This window comes from Phycodurus eques, chromosome 12 (genome assembly GCF_024500275.1).
Source record: "Phycodurus eques isolate BA_2022a chromosome 12, UOR_Pequ_1.1, whole genome shotgun sequence".
Taxonomy (NCBI): domain Eukaryota; kingdom Metazoa; phylum Chordata; class Actinopteri; order Syngnathiformes; family Syngnathidae; genus Phycodurus; species Phycodurus eques.
The window spans coordinates 3,098,655-3,119,422 of record NC_084536.1 but is presented as its reverse complement, the minus strand read 5'-3'; the positions used below and the strand labels follow the sequence as shown (position 1 = coordinate 3,119,422).

The window sequence follows — 20,768 nt, the reverse complement described above, 5'->3', positions numbered from 1 at the left end:
TGAAGCTCATTAATGTTTGTGGACTTTGGTTGACTCAAGTCTAAATGCAAATTAGTGGTGTAGAAATCAAATTAAAATAACAGTTACAAGTACATTTTTTTTTTATTTTTTTAAATGCATCTTTAAAAAAATGTTTGCTCACAGAGGGTAATTTAAGAGTGATGATCATCTATTTGCCTTCGCAGCGCTCAATCATTTATAGTTTAGTATAGGCTTTATAGTTGATGGCAGAGAGTGTCTAATGTGCTCAACTAACCCATGGACTCATAGTCCAATTTTTTTTATTTTAAAACATTGACATTTTTTAACATTTAGGGGCACTGTATACTTTTTCTTTTTTTAAATGGTCATTGCTATTCATTTATTTTATTTTTTTTTAAACTATTAAATCCTCATATTCTTGTTAGATTCCACAGTCGACAATCTGATTAATTAAGTTGTTTTGAATATCTAAATATAATTATTATTGTTGTATTTGTAAATTAATGACTTAGTGTTTTTATGTTCTGTACAATTATATAAACTGTATATATATATAAAATCTTTTTTCAATAAATTGTGATTATTCTCCACAAAGTTTGCTACAGGGTTTATCGAAGGCCTTGGTTGACCCCAAGCGTCGATTTGGGCGAACTACAGCAAACGTGACGTCACGACAGCAAATACCACTGCATGACACAGAGGGGGAAACGCTGGAAGCACACTACATAAATAGTGTGCGTTTCGCTACTTTATCAAAACGACGAGGCATAAAACTCTTCAAAATATATTTACCATCTTAAAAAATCTTGATAATTTATCACAAGTACCCAAAAAAATAAAAAAGCTAGTAAAGCCGCAACTGTGGTGACCTCGCCCCCTTGTGAGGAAATGGCGGATGTCGTGTTTTTCTTCTGGGAGGGTGTTCGCCTTGAACCAGTTTACGGCAGCTCGCTACAGCCGACCAACCAGTCGTTGTACTCGTCTACATGATTAATAATAGTTGAGGTAACTCCCCTGTGATCCAAAAACCAAATAAATTGCAGGAGTTTTAGCTAATCGTTACTAATTGTTCCAATTTACAAGAATATGACTTAAGGAACGGGCATAGCTAAACATCTTTGGTTCTACTTCCTGATCAGTGCGGGGAACACAGAGAGGACCAATCAGATCGCCAACAATCGCAAATGATTGCGAAAATATACATAGTAGCTCTGTTGCCTATAAAAGATTGTAACTGGCGTTAATATTGCTTATGGCCATAGTACATCGAGAATGTCCAGTCTTGGAAGCTAAGCAGGGTTGGGCCTGGTTAGTTCTTGGATGGGAGACCTCTTCGGCAGGCCAACTGCTGTGAACATTTCGGTTTTTTTGTTGTTGTTGTTGTTGTTTTTTTTTTTTAAAGCAACGCTTCCATCAATTTAAACGAGTTAACTGTTGCAAAAAGCCAGCACCTGCTCCTAAACGGTGTCCCATCCAAGTATTACTCGAGCCCGAGCGTGGATCGGGCGTTCTCACGGTATAAACGTAAGCAGAAGAGAAATGAGAAACGTAGCTCTCACAACTAGCATGCAAGTTGCATTCAGGTAAGTCAACTGTGTAGTAAAAAAAAAAAAAAAAAAAAAAGCTTTACTTTTGTTATTTTCACTAACTGGCTTGCATACCATATTGGACAGCAATGAATGAATAAATAAATAACTGGGTCCAAACACTCTTCGGTTAGTGCGTCCTCTGGTGGACATTTTGAATTCTACATGACGTAGGGTCGTTCCATTTCGTTCCAGTCATTTATTTGAACGTACTGTGATCACAAATCCAGCTGACAGTGTGAGCAATACTGTAGCTGAGAGGTTTTATTCAAAACAACAACATTCCACAACGTAACAAAAAAACATGACAGCAAAACTGTACAGTGGTTTCCTGCGCGGTCCACTTTTTTCTGTCTCATTTACTGCAGCGCACTTGTGATGTTTGTCAGTCTATTTATGTTGCTAAAACAACAACAACATACAATATAATATTTTAAAAATATACAAGAACACACAAATGATTAACTTTGTCTTCAAAATATTGACTCACACTATTACAATCACAACAACTGAAAACAAGTCCATTCTTGATTGACAAGCAGGAAAAGATAGCCTTCTTTTGCAGTTTTTGTTTTAGATGGCTATGCTGTTGTTGAGCTTCTATCCTACGGAGAGAAGTGAAATAGGTGTGGTTAAATAAAAAGAAAAGGGTCAAAAGGAAACATGCAAAGAAAGTTCCTAAAAAGCATCCAGTGGGGTGCTGTGTGTACATTAATGTGTAACGTCAAATACAGCTAATAGAGCTATGAGTCTTTTTGGGAATGGAGATTTGGGGATCCTCTGCCATTGCTCCTTGTAGATCCTCTCCAGTTCTGTCAGGTTGGATGGTGAACGTTGGTGGGCAGCCATTTTCAGGTCTTTCCAGAGATGCTCAATTGGGTTTAAGTCAGGGCTCTGGCTGAATCATTCAAAAACAGTCACAGAGTTGTTCTGAAGCCACTCCTTCGGTATTTTAGCTGTGTGCTTCGGATCGTTGTCTTGTTGGAAGGTGAACCTTCGGCCCAGTCTGAAGTTCTGAGCACTCTGGAGAAGGTTTTCGTCCAGGATATCCCTGTACTTGGCCGCATTCACCCGTTCTTCGATTGCAACCGGTCTCCCTGCCCCTGCAGCTGAAAAACACCCCGACAGCATGATGCTGCCACCACCACGCTTCACTGTTGGGACTGTGTAGGACAGGTGATGAGCAGTGCCTGGTTTTCTCCACACATGCCACTTAAAAAATTCTATCTTGGTCTCATCAGACCAGCGAATCTTATTTCTCACCATCTTGGATTCCTTCATGTGTTTTTTTTTTTAGCAAACTCCATGCGGGCTTTCATGTGTCTTGCACCGTCGGGCCACTCTGCCATAAAGCCCCGACTGGTGGAAGGCTGCAGTGATCGTTGACTTTCTAGAACTTTCTCCCATTTCCCGGCTGCATCTCTGGAGCTCAGCCACAGTGATCTTTGGGTTCTTCTGTCCCTCTCTCACCTAGACTGTTCTCCCCGATTGCCAAGTTTGGGCGGATGGCCAGCTCTAGGAAGGGTTCTGATCGTCCCAAACGTCTTCCATTTCAGGATTATGGAGGCCACTGTGCTCTTAGGAACCTTAAATGCAGCAGAAATGTTTTTGTAACCTTGGCCAGTTCTGCGGCTTGCCACAATTCTGTCTCTGAGCTCTTCAGGCAGTTCCTTTCACCTCATGGTTCTCATTTGCTCTGACATGCGCTGTGAGGTCTTATATAGAAAGGGGTGTGGCTTTCCTAATCAAGTCCAATCGATATAATCAAACACAGCTGGACTCCAATCAAGGTGTAGAACCATCTGAAGGATGAGCAGAAGAAATGGACAGCACCAGAGATGTGTGAGAGCCTGAAAGATCACTAAGGTACGGTCGCCGTCGTGCTCACGTTAAAAGGAGAACCGCACAATCACGAGGCCTTCCTGCAACCTGTCAGGATGGACGGCAGTGTTCCCACGCCAGCCACGGTTACACGGTGACCCCGGTGGACAGGGAGTCGCACCGAGCCTACTTTTTACACCTTCGCCGCCCTGTCATGGTTTTCTCATAAACATGTCTTTGCGGCTTGAGCTTCTGAATGCGACCCTGCCAGTTTGCTGTACGGCGGTTTTTGCTATCGTTTCGAGAAGACGAGAAAAAAAGGATGACTGCAGAAAACGGGAAGGGTTTCACGGGAGGAAGTCGAATGGTTGGGCGGTGAGCACCGAGACTACCTGACGATGCCGGGAATCGTCCCGCAATGCTTCACAGCATCCACTAAGTTTGGCTACCGTTCTTGTACAAAAAGACGTTCTCCTTTGCTGAAGCTCACGCGCCGAAATGGCATTTGAAATCCAAAAATAAAGTTATCATTTTAGCAGAACAAAGTTGCCCTCCCCGTGCAAAGTATCATCCCCAATGTGATCCGCGGGACGACTTGCACACGAGTGGTGACCGCTCTTTGACTTCAACTGAACGGACTCGAGTTGCATTGCACAGCTCAAATTCCTGGCCATATGCTGTAAGACTGTCACTATGTTCGTTGTTCGTTTTGTGATGAAATGTTATTTGTAAAAAAAAAAAAAAAAAAAAAAAAATGCATGTGAGTTGCAAGTATTATTTTTTATCCACTTGAGGTCACTATCCTCACATTTGATAGTCATTTAATGTCTAGGCGCTCGAATGTGTGTGTGAATGAAGGGACGTCCGGTGGCGCCATGTTGGAGAAGGCAATGAGGAAAGTAGATCTGGCGAAAACCAACAAAAACTGCCAATGAACTACAGAGAATACGGCGGAAAGGGAGAAAATCTGTGACCTCTAACGACAACGAACCTCTTGAGAAAATCTGGTTAAGAAGGGTGAATCAGTAGTAGTAGAAACCCGCCAATCCATCGACAATGGCCAACGTTTCACCGGGGCCTGAAAACAGAAGCGACTCGCATCGGCACAGCACGGTAGCTGAGTTTTTTAAAAATGTTTTTTTATTTTTGCTGCCGCTGACTTAATGCCACATTCGCCGCGGTAAACCACTTGACGCCGAGCGTGCCAGTGCACCGCGTAGGCCTCGCCGCTTCCCGAGATTTCCCATCGTTGTCGAACGCTTCACCGCCTCATTACGGCTCCGTGCTTGAGACTTGAGATGCTGAACTGTCGCGTGCAAACCGACTTTGGCTCCAGACCCCGAGAGGAAGCCTTCCACGCGGAGGCCTGTGGGCCAGCTTTTGGGAGACTTGGGAATGGCGCCGCGAGGACAACTTCCGGCGCGCATGAATGAATGAATGAATGAACGAATGAATGAATGAATTCATCTTAAATTCACTTTACTCTTCAAATTAATTATTTGCTCTTTATTCCACTAGTAAATAGTTGAAAATCCAATGCAGTCCTAGTTCTGCGTCGCGTTCCCTTCAAAATGATTTAATAACACACAGCTGGTTGTCGCTTGCATGTCTCCATTTTTTCTGTAGCGCTGGTCCTCATCTCATTTCTCTACTTGCAACTTGCTAGGTCAATCAAGAGTGTCAAACTCATTTCTGTCGCGTAGGGCCGTGATTAAAAGTTCAGAAGAAACAAACAAACAAACAAACAAAAAAACAAAGGAAATTGTTGGGAGACGCCGCGCTTCCCCCACTATCTTATCTATCACACCGGGAGGTCGCGCCGTTTAAATCAAACGCACCCCCGCGCGCAGCTGAGCGAAGTGCGGAAGGAGAAGAACAACATGGGTGCGCTCCTGTTGCTTCTCGTCCTGGTCCCGGTCGGCGTGGACGCCGTCCCCCAGGAGCGGCTGCTCCTCGGCGCCTTGGGCCTCTCCGAGCGGCCGCCCGCCCGCACGGGCCTTCCCGGTTCCCGGTCCCGGCGCCACGACGTCCCTCCGGCCCTCTGGAGGATGTTCCGGAGGTCGGCGCGCGTCCGGGCCGGCGAGGGCGAGCCGTGCACGGTGTCCGAGTACGGCGTCCGCGGCAACATCGTCAGATACGTCCAAGACCAAGGTAGTGGCAGTGTTGCCGTTCAGCAAGTACACGAACCCCCGCTTTTGCTTCCTCTCTCATCGACTTCGGGCCCGGCGTGTGCAATCGTGTGTTTCCTCGTATATGAAATACACAAAGAAATTTGCATATGTACGTGTGTGTGTCCATCGAGGCTTTTGCCCCAAGCAGCCCAGGAACTTTGAGCTCCTGGTAGCTGTCAGAAGACCCTACCCAGACCCTACCCGCCTGTAGGGAAAAAAAAAAAACCTTGCACGTGCATGTGTGTCCCTGTGTTTGTGCGTATCTGTTTATTTGTGTGTTCTTTTCCGTGTCACCGTGTCTCTGTGTGTGTGCACGTGTTGCTGTGTGTGTTCATGTCTAAGTGTCTCCATTTCTGTGTGAGAGAGTGCGTTTGTGTCTCCGTTTCTGTACTTGTGCACATTTGCGTGTGTAGTTGTGCGTCGTGTGTGTGCTTGCGCGTGTGTCTGTTGTTCTTGTATGTTCCCGTGTGTGTATACGTGTGTGTCTCTGAACGGTTTTGTTTGTGTGTCTGTGTTTGTAAGCGGCTACATGCATACTAGACTTTACACCGATTTTATCGGCCTTATCGGTATCGGCCGATAATTAGCATTTTACGCAGATCGGCTGATCGGTTTTAATGTCACAATTCTCCGATCCGATCAATGGCGTCATTGATCGGCTCCGCAAAAGACATTGACTCCGCGCCGCTGCGTGCACAGTATATTTGAATCCCAAAGCTAGTTTATTTATATCCTTGCCGCGTCTCTTTTGACGTAGACGTGTAAATATCTGACAGCCAATAAAGTTATTTAAAAAAATAAATAAAAACATGTCGGCGGTGTGGGACAGACAACATGTCTGAGACAGACAACACGTAATGCCCGGATCAGACTACAAGACAAACTTGCTCTTTCACGATTGCACTGTCAGACTACTGCAATAAAATCTTGTATTCCGATACCACCGCATCCCGTTTTTTACCATCATTGGGCTTTATCTGGTCAACTCAAATGCGACCGGATACAGTCGTTACCGTGGCGACGACAACAAGAGAGGCGACGGTATTATCAGGACAAAATGGGGAAAAACGTGCGTTTGTTGTCACCGGTGCTCAGGACAGGAAAGGACGTTGGTTTAAGGCTCGCTTGAGGTATGTTCACGTACTTTGAAGACGATACGGCTCGCGAGCAGCCAACAAAAACGTTATGTAGCCTAGCAAGCTAGCGCTAGCACAAACGGTTGGACGTAAACATGCCGCCGTTCTGCCGAATCATGCTCTAAAGTTTCGGTGTGGGTGAAGTATTTAATTAAAAATAAAGTAATTTAATGACAGTAAGTTAGCACCCGTTATTTCTGTCATGTAATGTTGGTTTGACCTGACTGATCAGAATACACGATCTGACGAGAGCAGTGATTTCCAACCTTTATGGCGCCAAGGAGCATATTTTGCAATTGAAAAATCTCACAGAACACCAACAAACAAAAATGTCACAAAAAGTGGAGACATTAATCTAATAGAAGACCATTTATCATTTGTTCAGTGTCACCATGCCTCACTGGCATAAATCGAGATACATTGTTTAATGTAAATAGATTTTTTTTGAGCAATTAAGTGCACAAGTATATACAGTAAATGAACAAGTCATTTAATGAGACGTTTTCCTCCATCTTGTGATCGGTTATCGTTTTTTTAAACTCGCCGATCGGCCCCGAAAATCCTGATCGTGTGAAGCCTAATACATACGTGTGTCTTGTGTCTGTGCACCTACATTTGTGTGTCTAATTGTGTGCGTGCGCGTGAATGCAGGCGCTGTAGTTCCGGGTTCTGGCGTGGCGTGCCCAGGCTGCGTGGACCGGCATCTGTTTTTCAATCTGGGGGCCCTGGAGTCGTCGGAGGTCTTGTCCCTGGCCCGGCTGCAGGTCCACTTCCCGTGGAGGTCAGGGACAAGGGCCCCGGGGAGGACGGCGGCGGCCCTTCTACGAAGCGGTCCCGCCGTCAGTGCTGTTCTGTACAATGTGGTCCGGCCCACGCCGAAGGGCGCCGACCCTCGGGCCGACCGTCGCCTCCTCCTGTCCCAGTCGGTCCGGCCGGGCCCAGAAGGGGCGTCGGTCACCTTGGACGTCACCTCGCTGGCCGAGTCGTGGCGCCGCCCGACCCGCAATTACGGTCTGCTTCTGGAACTCCGACCTCTGGGCGCCGATCCGGATCGGTCGTGGGCGGCGCCCCCTGTCCGGGCCTCGCTCGTGGCGGTGTCGCTCCACCCGCAGCAGTGCCGATCCCGGCGACGGAGGAGCCCCGCCCGCGCCCTGCCCCCGGTGTCGCCCAGCAACGTCTGCAAGGCCCGCCGTCTCTATGTGGACTTCAAGGACGTGGGCTGGCAGGATTGGATCATCGCGCCGCAGGGCTACGTGGCAAACTATTGCCACGGCGAGTGCCCCTTCCCCCTTAGCGACAGCCTGAACAGCACCAACCACGCCATCCTGCAGACTTTGGTACACTCGCTGGACCCGGACGGCACCCCTCAGCCCTGCTGCGTGCCCGTCCGCTTCTCGCCCATCTCCATGCTCTACTATGACAACAACGACAATGTGGTGCTGCGCCATTACCAGGACATGGTGGTGGATGAGTGCGGCTGCCGATGACCGACGCCTCCGCAGTCCCCGCCAATTGTCAACCGCCCGTTTTTAATATGATGCCAATAAAGTTTGGAATGAAACACGGGGAAAAAGTTGAACCCTTTTCTTCGACAAGTACGACGGCGTAATAGGGTCGCCTAGCAAGAAAAAAAAAAAAAAAAAAAAAAAAAGTCGTCATGGCGACGTTCATTTGACAGGACGTGATTTAACGTCATCGCGATGAGATCACAACGAAATTTGAAGTCGTCACGATGAGATTTCAAGTCGGCTATTGACATGAGGATCCCGGTTGAACTTTAAAAATCAACAATTGACGAGCGCGTACCCTAGCGTAGCAACCGAGCCCCGCGTGACAGCCGGTCGTCAAATGTCGACTCTTTTTTTCTCTCATATCCACTGTTGAGGTTTGCAGACATTTTTACAGCTGTTGCAACAGCGCTTGCGTAACGTCCGTAAAGAGTCGTAGCACTGCCTGGCTCCTCCCGCCCTTGTCCTGTCCTACTCGCCGCTCGCCCCCGTCCTGATTCAAATGGAGTGTGACCTCACTTCGCGTATCGTGATTCAGTGTGACGTGATATTGCGCCACATGATGCAGCGTTATTTCGCGCGACATGACGAGGAGTCACATAGTGTAGCGTCGCTTGAAGTCCGCCAGCCCCTAAACTAAAACAACAATGTGCTTTAGACGGGGTAAACAGAGGCGACAACTACTATGACACTTGATTACTTTGTTGCTTTTTGATGCATCCAATTGATAGACTTGATAAAACACGTGTATTTACGCGTACATCATATATTTCTATCCCATTGAGATATACTGAACATAAATTATGGTTAAGTGTGGTTTACTTCATATCGCAGATAAAGGGGAAATGCAGGTACAGGACAGTGCTGGCAAAAAAAAAAACAACAACTTTGGAAGCGTGTTTTCTATCAGGAGAAATACATTAAATCACAGAATTGGACATAAGTAATTGTTCGGTTTTAATATTCATTTATTTATTTATATTGGATTTAGACTTAAAGTATTTTTTATTTTTTTAAATTTATGAATATTTATTATTCGGCCGGCACGGCGGGGCCTGTAACAGACGGATTGTAAACAAAGCAGGACTTAAAATTAACGTTCCTTGACTGTTTATATAGTTTGTTGAGTCCGTTTTGTTTTGGACAGTTATGAATACTGAAATTATTTCATGACACTGGCTCATGGTTACTATGCAATAAAAGTCTAAGAAGAAGAAGAAGGAGGATGTAAGTAATTTTGTAAAATGCATTTGGTCATATCAGGAAAATAATTATAATAATAAAAGTTTTTGCATTCCATGTAATACATAAGCAACATATCAACACTATATATATTATTTATGAGATGCGCTGCGGGCAAGGGGTGTGGGTGGCGAGGGGCTGGGGAAACGCTGAGTTGATCATATTTGACTTTGATTTCATCCCGTTTGAAAACGAAAGCATAACGCACACATTATGACAGTAATGATCCAGACAGACGATTGGCTTGTGACATACATCAATGTGACGTCATCGTTAATAGCTGTCTCCATAAAATGATGACAGCGGCGAGTGTTTTATGAGGGCTGCTCATCCTCCACGGCTCTCATTACGAGCTGCACATTCCCTTTAGATATTCCACTGACATGGCTCCGTTAGAGCGCCTCGTTGTCCGCCATGAGTGCACGCGCGGCACAAAGAGAAGACGGAAGAGCAGGGTGCGGGGGATCCAACGTGACAGCCGGCGTTGTTGACAGGGACGTGGCGCCGCCGTGGCCACTTAAGAGTGCCTCGTTGTCACGACACGGAAAATCCCTGTGATGACGCGTTTGGCTATTTTCCAGCCACCAGAGGCTTTAAGCGGATATATTTTTGCTGCTCAAACAATAATAATACTAATGCTGTGAACATCCTTCCTTTTCAAGCTTAACCTAATTATACAAGACATAATCGAGAATTGGATTTTGTGAACCATTCCACCCCTGTTATTGATACATTAAAAGAGCTGAAATTGTAAAGGACAAAATCAGACAAAAATGCCCACCCTTGGAAAGTTGCATTGACACATCGGTTGACAGGGTGGACACAAATGGCCTGCATCGAGCCCACAGGGTTAATTAGTGATGTAAGGTTAGCGTCAAAACAAGGTCAGCCTCAGGGGGCCGCTAATAATGAGCCAGTGGTCACAGTGACGCTCTCTTGGGAGGTTGTGCCTGACAAATAAGTCAATTCTCTGGACGACACCAGCAAAGTATCGTCTTGAGCAAATAACAGTAGTGATGCTCTTGGTCCTCGGTGTGTTGTTTGTTAGCAACAGTAGGGCCAGCAAGGCCTTGTCTGCAGGCCTAAACACTACCTACATTTTACAACCGAAATTCTACTATTTGTTCCATGAAATTATTAAATTGTCCAATTACATTTCTGTGTTTTATATATATATATATATATATATATATATATGTATTTTTTTTTAGGTTGTTTCACAGCCTGTCCACCTCATAAGCAAGGTACGTACCAAACGTTTTGGGGATACCGTTACACCACCGAGCACACATTTATATGGTTTCACCGTTACAATAAGCCCCCCGAGGGCAACCACCACGACCGTCGGCCCCGTGATGAAAACAACATTGACACCCCTGCTTTCGTATCGCTTGTCCAGGGAATGTTTGACCATGCTGCGTGTGACAGATAGGCGGCGTCACACAATCTCGCGAACAACATGAACACGAAGCCTTGGAGGAGTTTGTTGACATGACAGCAGCTGGTAATGAGTTCCATGGAGGCCGAAGAGCCGTCATAAAAGACTCGACGCCCCTCCAACTCTTGACCACATTGTGCATTGTGCGCATGAAGCGTGAACACATGAATGGACCACGATGAACGGAACACACGTCCTAATAAGTCTCGGTGGCTATGTAAATGTGGACAAGTACAGATATGTATACTTTGTGTTCTTGTTGATACTCTATGTTCTCATCCTCTGCTCTAATTGCACCATCATTTGTGTCATCTGGATTCACAGGAACCTTCACGAGCCCATGTATGTTTTCATTGCAGCTCTGTCTCTCAACTCGCTTTTGTTCAGCACTGCTATCTACCCCAAACTCTTCGTGGACGTCTTGTCTCGCAGGCAGAGCGTTTCTCACACAGCTTGTATGTCACAGTATCTAATATTTTATTCACTAGCAGGTTCCGACTTCTTGCTGTTGTCGGCCATGGCTTACGACAGGTACGTGTCCATCTGCAAGCCTCTGCGATATGCAACTACCATGGGCACGACCACTGTCGCCGTCTTTTTGGCTTTGGTTTGGGTTCTGCCCGCCTGCCACGTATTGGTGGCGACCGTCATCAGTGCAAAGCAGAAAATGTGTCACTTTACATTAGCGGGAATCTTTTGTAACAATTCCATACAGCAACTTTTCTGTTCGATCCCAAGGTTTCTCACTGTCTGGGGTTTGCTCGTTCTGACAAATATTACTCTTATCCCTGTGCTGTTTATCCTCTTCACATACATAAAGATATTCATGGTGGCCTATCGCAGCTGCGGAGAAGTTCGGAAAAAAGCAGCGGAGACGTGTTTACCCCACTTGATGGTTTTAATCAGCTTCTCGTGTTTGTGCGGCTTTGACGTCATAGTAGCGCGACTGGCGTCGGATCTTTCCCAAACGGTGCGACTGATAATGAGTCTACAAATCGTGGTGTACAATCCTCTCTTCAATCCGATCATATATGGAGTGAAGATGAAAGAAATCTGGAAACGCATCATGAGATTGCTGTTGTTGTGTGGAAAATGTGATGTGAAAGTGCATGCGGTCAACTCATAGTGGTGCTCAGATAGACTTTTCTTTGTTTGTTTCTCCATGTGAAATTGTACTGATTTGCTGTCTGGTTGTAGTTGTTGTTTTTGTTTTTCGAGAAAGATTGTTTTTGTTTTTCGAGAAAGATTCCAGAGATGAATAAAGAGCAGTGAGGATCATCGACTGAACATCATGGTTTCATTTTTCATTCTTTGCGTTTATGTTTTTGCCTATAGGAAAGAAGATGAGTTATTTTTAGTGTCCCAAAGTTAGTTACACATATTAACAACTTTAATACTCTAAAGAAGTACAAAGGGTGTGTTGAAAACACTTTTTTTTGGTTTTTGTTTCAACATTGATTGCAGGTTCATTTATACAGGGCATCCCATTTCCATCTCATTGTACTTGTGTACAGTGACAAAATATAAAATACAACTACATACATTATGCATCAGTCGGGAGTTCCCACTCCAGCTTTCTATTTGGTGGTCCTTGGCACTGCAATTGCTAAAGAACCCTGATATAAACCATTACAAAAAATAATGTCTGTTATCATGCATCCCTACGCAAGACGTTTTAGCTTTTGTACGATGAAAGTGCGCACCAAGTCGAAGGCCTTTTTTAAAATACAAATAATTGAAGACTCTAAGTCGTCTGTAGGTGTTGAATGTGAGTGCGACTGGTTGTTTGTATATATCAGAATCAGAAACAGAATCAGAATCATCTTTATTTGCCAAGTATGTCCAAAACACACAAGGAATTTGTCTCCGGTCGTTGGAGCCGCTCTAGTACAACAAACAGTCAATCTACAGAACACTTTGGGGACATAAAGACATTGACAAAAAACAATTGTGCAAAAAGATGCAGAGTCCTCTAGCACTTAGAGCAGTTCGAACGACCAATATTGCAATAGTCCGGTGCAATGACCATTGTGCAAAGGGCGCTGAGACTTCAAGGAGTGTATGCGGTTTAAAGTGACAAGTAGTGCGATCATCTGGGACAATGTCGGTTGTGCAAATGTTACAGATACTCCTCAATCAGTGTGCAAAATGGAGCAGATGCTACTCTGGCATGAGTGGCCAGTATATGCAAATAGTGCAGCATGGCGAGACAACTACAGTGAGTGCACAAGTAATAAATAATTGGCCCCACAGAAATGTGACAACGAACTCAAGTCAAAAAATTGCCAGCTTGTTGTAATGGAATTATAGGTTAGGTGTTTAAGACGTTGATCGCAAGAGGGAAGAAGCTGTTGGAATGTCTACTAGTTCTAGTTAGCGTTGATCGGTAGCGCCTACCTGAGGGAAGGAGCTGGAAGAGCCGGTGACCGGGGTGCAGACGGTCCGAGAGGATTTTGCACGCCCTTGTCTTAGTTCTGGCAGCTTGTGCCCTGCTATTGGCTGGCGACTAGTGTGTGTGTGTGTGTGTGTGTATATATATATATATATATATATATATATATATATAGTTATTTTTTAAAATATGTGCTATGGATAGCATGCACCATGTAGGTTAACCTACTGATGTCATTGCATTATGTCATGATGGCTTTGTGTCGCTCCCTGCTGTTGCTTTGACGCAACACGTGGAGGCAATTTAAAAAATATATACTTTTCCTAATTGTCCCGTTTCTGCCACAAACAAAACTAAAATGTTGCTGGTGGAAACGGTCTTCTGCCAGTAATATATATACATATATATATATATATATTCCACCCAGTCCCATAGGCGGAAAGGAGCTCTGCCATTTATGAGTTTAAAAAAAACGCAGAAACTCGTTTCCGCCAAGCAAATAAAAAGGGAAAAGAAACGAATTTTTTACAATTTTTTATTTCACTTTTGTGTATTTAGGGGAATCATTAAGACCCCTAGTGTCGGTTTTTTAAGATCCCAAGCGTTATTTGTTTGTTTATTGTTATTATTGACGTCATTCAAGTTGACAACACAGTCACATATTTTGTCAGTATAAAAATGAACAACAAAATGTCCAGTATTTACAAACAATCCCCAGTAACATCCTCATAAACTTAATATCCAAATTTGAATAAAGTAATAAACAAAAACAACTATACTGTATGTCAAAAATCTTTTTAGCCTTCTTATTGTTGACAAACTGAAGAAACTCAACGTAACAATCAATTTCAATTTTATTGAAGAACTTCACTGAGCGTGACGTCACGACGGTACATACCACTCCATGATACTGAGTGGGAACGCAGGGCAGTACACGTTTAAAAGAGGGTGGGTTTTGCAACTTTAAGATAACAAGTGGGCGTAACAGTGTTCAACATACTGCGACAACTTGCAGGGTCTGAGGAAGTTATCAAAAATAGCGAACAAAAGCTAATAAAGCCGCAAGTGTGCCAAACTAATCCCCCCCATCGCTGCGAGGAAATGGCGGATGTTAGTAGAGAAGCGCCTAATCTGAGCTCGCGCAAACGCTCGCTTGAGTTGCTTCGCAAAAACTTAGAGTGACAGCCGCAAATCAATCGACAAGGTCCAACGTTTCACCATGGCCTCAAAAAAAAGGCGGACGCCCAACGTCCAGAACGACAGCTGGGTCGTTATTGCTGCAGGTAACTTCATGCGACATCCGCTCGAAGCTAGTTTAGCACGGCGCCATTTCTTGACGCTAGCTGGTGTGATTTGTCGAGCACTTCACCTTCCCGGCATGGCTTCATACATCACGTCAGTGTTTGCATGAGACTTGTAACTGTCACGTTGGCCTGACTTTGCTTCCAGGCTCCGTCCTGGACAGCCAGAGGAAGGACAGTGAGCCGACTTTTGTGCGACTCCGGAATCCAGCCACAGGTACAACTTCCGGTCCACGGGAAACCGTGATCTCGCGATACGGCGTGCATGATGTCACTAGCGTTGGCGGCAGAAGCTAAAGTTTGGATGTAAACTACTAACTGAGGTTTCGGTAATGTTATAAGATTGTAATAATGATTGTTTTATATTTATGGCCTAGAAATACTTTTAATACGAATATTTGTTGTCATTATGAATTTACTAATGCATTAGCATTGGTAGGTTAATTATGGACTATGGCGGGCCTATGAAAGATATGATTAATGTATTATTCTTTACAGAAGACAATTTAAAATGCACCGCAATGTTAACCACATTAACAGTACTTGTGTTTATCTAATCCTACTTACTAAGAGTAAGGTACAAATATTTATTAAGGTAAAAATCCCAACTAAAGTACCTTTTGGTCTCCCTATCAGTAAATTTCTTAGTCATGTTACTGCAGATGCCGCCTCCTTGTACATGCTGAGCGGCGGCGGCGGCGGCGGCGACTTGCAGCTTTACGAGGTTAAAGCCTTTGAAGAAGACTTCCGGTCCTGGTTCGTTGGCCAAACAGTCCAGAGAGGTAAATGTTTTGACTAAGTCTGATAAAAAGCTATACGTCATTATGTATTCAGTGTCAGTGTTCAGTCTCCTGTTAATCAGCTGCACCTATTTTTTAACAGATGGGAGGCTTCTGTTTGTCACACCGATGGATCCGCTTTATCTCCTTTTGCCCTACTCGATCAAATCTGGAAAAGAAGTAAGAGATTCATCTTAATTAGGCTTTGCGCGATGAGGATGTTTGGGGCTGATGGCCGATCACCTATGACAGAAATTCTGATCTGATCACAAGATGAAGCGATGTCTTTTTTAAAAAACGTATTTACTTTATATACTTGTTTACTGAGTATGAACAAAGGTATTGTCAGGCATTGTTGTCAACGTTGAACAATGTTTGCCATACCCCACGCTCACCGAGATGCAAGGGTAAAACATCAATCACCTCTGGAGGGCATTCAAGGACGGCCCACGTTTGAGTTCTCGTCACGTACGTACTACGTCACAAGGCGCGTGACGGGAATTCAAATAAACTAGCTTTCAAAATCAAACATACACAACAGCAGCGCGGAACCTCCACGGAGTAAAGGAGATTGTGCCGGCTGTGATATTTGAAGTCATTGATCGGATCGGCGATTTAAGACATTACCGCCAACCGCAGAATTTGCATAAAATTCCCAAATTCCTGTCGTTCTGTGACACTCCACTGAGGCTGTAGTGTGACGCTCAATGCTGTTTTTGTCGGAAACGAAAGTCAGCTTGCAGTTTATTAAGCGTCTTGACTGTCCATCACGCTGCACATCTGACGCTCGCCCCCTTTCGGTCCATAAAGACTCCATAAAAGCCACTCTGAATTATGTTCTCTGCTCTGTGTGTGTGTGTGTGTGTGTGTGTGTTCAGGGCAAGTTCCAGCCGGTGGCTCAAATGGTGATGGATGAAGAGTTTCCGGCGTGCACCAGGCTGCTGAGCTGCATGCGTTCTTTGGCCTCCATGCATCACATCGCTGATGAAAAAGGTAAGGAGCTAATACGCTCAAAGTTGGGAATATTTAAAATTTGAAGCATCACAATTTTTGTTTTCTTTCTAGAGGTAGGAAGCCTCCAGTTTCACCGATACAGTCAAGAAAAAACAATGGCTTGGTTAAAGAAGAAGGTTTGTCCTTTTATCCTCAAATTAGTCCATCATTAGATATAGATTGCTGTTGAATTCGCATTTTTTGTCATGTTACTGCAGGTGGAAAAAACAGTCCTTGTGCTCAAGAAGAAGAACATCTCTGTGGGGGAGGGGGTTAAATCCTCCACATATGTCCGAGTCAAGATGGAGTCGGACTCAAGCGAGGGTAACATTTTTTGGATAAGGTTATGTTGAATGGTGGACCCTTAGATTCAACAAAAAATTTCAGAGAAAAAATAAAAATCCTTTTATGTTGCACTAAATGCGAGGAATTCAGGAAATTCCGTCGGGTTTCAGCTCAGTGAGCAATTCAAAGAGGAATTCCGAGCTAGCCAAGAATTTTTCTTTGATTTTGTTGCGATGTCAGTGCAGAAAGCTGCGGGTGACGATTGCAGAATCAAGCAAAATTTCATCCATGGAATAGGAAATAGAACTCATTGCGACATTTGTTTGTGTCCTGGTTGCTCAGTACAATATGGCAAATGGAAAGATACGGGTTCCCAATTTATTGTTTAACATGTTTATTACACTGCAGTTAACTAATTTTTACTCTTGGGAGTAAGTTAAAAAGTCTCCTCCCTCTCCACTTCCTTGAATACGATGCGTCCGCCGTCATGCTGCATTAAAGAATGAGTAGTTTTACTTAAGGTTAATTTGATTTTCTTTTTTATACAGTGTATAACTTCTCTATATACTTGTAGGACGGTTTAACCTAAAACATTGCCTAAACCGTTAAAGGTCCCCTTCCATCAAAATCGTTTTATTTTCTAATGTTTTATGCGTAACAGGTCAAAATTATTCTGTGAGCTGGATCAAGTTTGACATCTATACACTTCGTCGATTGAATGCAAAAGACGATAAACGGCATAATGTTTGCAAAAAGACCCGATCAGGTTTCCATGTGTTCGTAATGCAAGGGGACTTAATAAAGATTTTATACGGGACACATTCATGTTGAAACACTACGTTGTTGAAATGACTTGATATGGGAATTTAAAATCTGAATTAAGTGGAGGCCCAATGTCCCAGAATGGATTGTGTTCCATCTCCGGTGTTCCACTGTATATCGATTTCAGAGGTTCTTGTAGTACTCTCACAGTATCAATAGATGGCGACAGTAGCACACTTTATATGTCACCAAGTATTGATGAGTTGTTACATCGTGATCTACTTATGCAATGATAGTCATTATGTTTGATTACCTTTACACTTCAGAGGACTACCTTTCCTACGCCCATGGTCTTATATCAGAGTACATCAGCCAAGACCTGAGCAAGGACCTCCGCCATCACTTGCAGTACGTTTGCAGCCACATACGCAACTTGTTGTTCTTGCCAAGTCACTAGGAATATGTATTTAGAGGATGCCTGTTTTGTCACTATGCAGGCTACCAGAGATCACAAGTCCAAAGGAGACCGAACCGCCTTTAAAGGTATATCTTGCAATTTCATGCAAAAATATACAGTTGTTTGCCTACCTACCTATCTATCGATCTATCTATCTCTGTACCAAACATTTTTACGTAATATTATAGTTTCGAGAGAAAATACAGTTTGGGTTTTTGTTTGCTGTAAGCTATATTCATCCAAATTAGACATAGAAAAACAAATCATGAAATATTTCACTCTGTGTGTATGAGTTTCACTTTTTGAATTGAAATACCAAACTAAATGAGGCTTTTGACACTATTCTAATTGACTGAGATGTACCTGTACTCCATCAACGTTGTCCAAACTGTAAAACGCATTTATTTCCCCGTTTGCCAGAAGCGGAAACTGTCCGACAAGCCAGTGGAGCCGGGAGAAGACTATACTAAGTTCAACAGTGGGGACTTTGCTCGCAAAGTGAGTGTCAGCGATTTAGACAAAGATCGGTCGTCATCACTGCCTGCGGTTTTGTCGTCTTGCGTTCAAGAGGGTCTCCTCCAAAGCGAAATCTCATTCAACCTCGAGAGACGGTTTGTCGTTTGTGTTTGTTTGAACCGAAGGTCAGCGTGTGTGTTCAGTGTTTTCTTCGTCACTTTGCAGCCCCCCAAGAAGTTGACGGCCGCACAGAAGAATCTGGCAAAGGTGGACAAGAGCGGCATGAAGACAATGTCGTCCTTCTTCAGCCCCAAAGTCAAAGGGGAAAAGAAGTGATGGTTTGTCCTCCTTGTGCTTGCTTTTGTACATGCCGCTTTTGTAAGAAAGCAAAGAAAAACATTTTCATGAGGTACCTTCACCCGTTCAGCTGAGGTCAAAGTCAAGTTCCTGCCACTCCCAGTCAACATTCTAACCATTTTTATCATTTAAAAACACACTTAAAGGTAGAGTTTGCAGTTTAAAAACAACACCTTTTGTCATTTGGGTTTAAACTGTCTGTATGACCTGACAGTAGAATATTAATAAAAATCTTTTGAAAAAAAAAAAAAAGAAAATCAGTGCTTTCTGGTACCATCTAATGCCTCTAATTTGATTTGAATTATTATTTTACAACTTGGCAATGGCACTGCAGGAACAGCCTATCAAAGACTTAAGCAACAGAAGGCATGACCGAATAGATTGTTTATCATTTGCGGGCACACGTGGGGCGTGTGACACGCCAGCCTCGCTTCGTTTACGTCCAGCACCGTCCCACAGACTTTTTATTTGGCCGGATATTTTCCCCATGGTTAGCAACAAAAGTTAGAAAGAAGGAATTGGACAGATCCCGAGACAAAACAAGGGTAAACATGTAGAACAATAGTGCCATATACCCGGACTGCTACATATGGTTGGGCTTGGAAAACCACCGGCGCCGACATCACTATTCTCAGATAAGTTGTGTTATAAATTTAATTGATTGTACATTCCATCAAATCCAACATCAGACCTTAAGCATTTGGTGTTTGGCAATACTCGAAAAAGTCATGCTAGCAATGTAGCACTCTTAGCGTGCACGCGTCCTCTTGAGCTGGGGGCTTTCTTTGGGCAGAGACGCGAACGGGCGAATAGTGACGTGAGACTACGTAAGGCAGTTTGAAAACTATACACTCTACTTTTAAACACGAGTGTTCAATCGTAGTGAAACAAACCCTTGATTTTGGACGCTGTCCTAGTACAAATTCAGTGGAAATTCTCTTGACACATGGTCATCAAAGTGTTAATTTGTGCTAATCTGAACTCTATTGCTCACCAAAACAGCAGCACCATGGGCTCTATTTAGTAATATCTAAATCAGTATGGTCTATGTAGCTGGAATTGGTCCATTTCCAGCACTTTCCCCCATTTGAATAAGAAAGACTGCCTCAGAGTCCTGAGGTTCGGGGTGCCGGCCTCGGCTTCGGCCTTCCTGTGTGACGTTTTGTTTTGCCGGTTGCCCACATTCTAAAAACAATTCTGGGTCAACTGAAGATTCCAAATTGTACATAGGTTTAAAGATGTAAATGGTTGTTTTCCCATAAGTGTCCCGCGACGAGTCCAGGCTGTCCAAAGTCAGCTGGGATAGGCTCCAGGTCAACTGCGACCCGAATGAGGACAAGCACGAAAGATGATGGATGAATTTTCTCACTTCTAACACTTGTCAGCAAGGATGATGTGCCCTTTTATGAGCAGTATTCAAGGCTATATTAGTTTGTTGTCTGTTAAATGGGTGACAAATTCCCCACGGGTCCGTTTGGTGTGGGCGCGGTTTAGGATTTTGGGCCAATGGGAAAACCACCGCTTTACCGCTGCGCTTGGTAATAATAGTCTGCACCTATTGAGGGCACTCGTGTATTTTCATTTTTTTTTTTTTTTTTTTTTCATGCCTCACTCAAAGATGTTTTCTCTTCACCCGCATCATACTTAATTATTCTTTGAGATTTATTCGAATTTTATTTACCAATGCTAAGAATAGAATATAACCCTGAATAGATGCATTGGAAATATTCACGAGTTTGGACAAAAGTTTACAAGGCTGATTCGACCTTTATTCATATATACACTAATAAATCAATAACCTTCGCTGGTTTCCAAGTGTATGAGCCTTGAACTCTTTTGGTGAAGCAGCTCTGAGAGACAAAACTGAAAACATATTCATTCGCCTTCAAGACAGTCTTGTCGCTGGAGGAGCTGTTGTTACTCTCGCCTTTGATGCCTTTCAAACTGCATTCACTTGAAATCCCATCATAACTTATTTATTTCCTCTTCAAAAAAAAGTTTTTAACGAGAGGCTCAGAGTTGCTGAATGGAGGGAAGAAGAAAAAAAAAAAAACCCATCCTAATATTGATGTGCTCGTCTACTTTGACACTTCTTTGGGTAA

At 43.8% G+C, this 20,768-nt stretch overlaps 3 protein-coding genes across 4 annotated transcripts; all 3 read left to right on the top strand.

The window, feature by feature from the left end:
* The first annotated feature begins 4,445 nt into the window (after positions 1–4,445).
* On the top strand, positions 4,446–8,257 carry gdf3 (growth differentiation factor 3). The gene is made up of 3 exons (XM_061691960.1): positions 4,446–4,502; positions 5,162–5,540; positions 7,348–8,257. Exons 1-3 carry the CDS (start codon positions 4,446–4,448, stop codon positions 8,181–8,183), a joined length of 1,272 nt encoding a protein of 423 aa, XP_061547944.1. The 3' UTR covers positions 8,184–8,257.
* Positions 8,258–11,062: 2,805 nt separating this feature from the next.
* LOC133410585 (olfactory receptor 6N2-like) lies at positions 11,063–12,010 on the top strand. Its single transcript, XM_061691959.1, has one exon. The coding sequence runs from the start codon at positions 11,063–11,065 to the stop codon at positions 12,008–12,010; it is 948 nt and encodes a 315-aa protein (XP_061547943.1).
* A 2,212-nt stretch (positions 12,011–14,222) lies between these two features.
* On the top strand, positions 14,223–20,161 carry rnaseh2b (ribonuclease H2, subunit B). 2 transcript variants are annotated; one of them, XM_061692063.1, is made up of 11 exons: positions 14,223–14,559; positions 14,726–14,794; positions 15,240–15,359; positions 15,460–15,536; positions 16,235–16,349; positions 16,422–16,486; positions 16,568–16,673; positions 17,723–17,804; positions 17,894–17,939; positions 18,274–18,351; positions 18,535–20,161. In XM_061692063.1, the coding sequence occupies exons 1-11, from the start codon at positions 14,496–14,498 to the stop codon at positions 18,643–18,645; spliced, it is 933 nt and encodes a 310-aa protein (XP_061548047.1). In that variant the 5' UTR covers positions 14,223–14,495; the 3' UTR covers positions 18,646–20,161. The 2 variants fall into 2 exon arrangements, with proteins under 2 accessions (XP_061548047.1, XP_061548048.1); XM_061692064.1 differs by lacking the exons at positions 14,223–14,559; positions 14,726–14,794 and adding an exon at positions 14,848–14,906.
* The last annotated feature ends 607 nt before the right edge of the window (positions 20,162–20,768 follow it).

Bases quoted from the DNA above. Each gene is read 5' to 3' on its own strand.
- rnaseh2b (XM_061692063.1), top strand. From the start codon at position 14,496: ATGGCCTCAAAAAAAAGGCGGACGCCCAACGTCCAGAACGACAGCTGG. The intron at 15,537-16,234 runs GTAAGAGATTCA...GTGTGTGTTCAG, and splicing joins CGATCAAATCTGGAAAAGAA to GGCAAGTTCCAGCCGGTGGC. The intron at 16,350-16,421 runs GTAAGGAGCTAA...TTTTCTTTCTAG, and splicing joins TCACATCGCTGATGAAAAAG to AGGTAGGAAGCCTCCAGTTT.
- LOC133410585 (XM_061691959.1), top strand. From the start codon at position 11,063: ATGAACGGAACACACGTCCTAATAAGTCTCGGTGGCTATGTAAATGTG.
- gdf3 (XM_061691960.1), top strand. From the start codon at position 4,446: ATGGCCAACGTTTCACCGGGGCCTGAAAACAGAAGCGACTCGCATCGG. The intron at 4,503-5,161 runs GTAGCTGAGTTT...AATTGTTGGGAG, and splicing joins ACTCGCATCGGCACAGCACG to ACGCCGCGCTTCCCCCACTA. The intron at 5,541-7,347 runs GTAGTGGCAGTG...GCGTGAATGCAG, and splicing joins CAGATACGTCCAAGACCAAG to GCGCTGTAGTTCCGGGTTCT.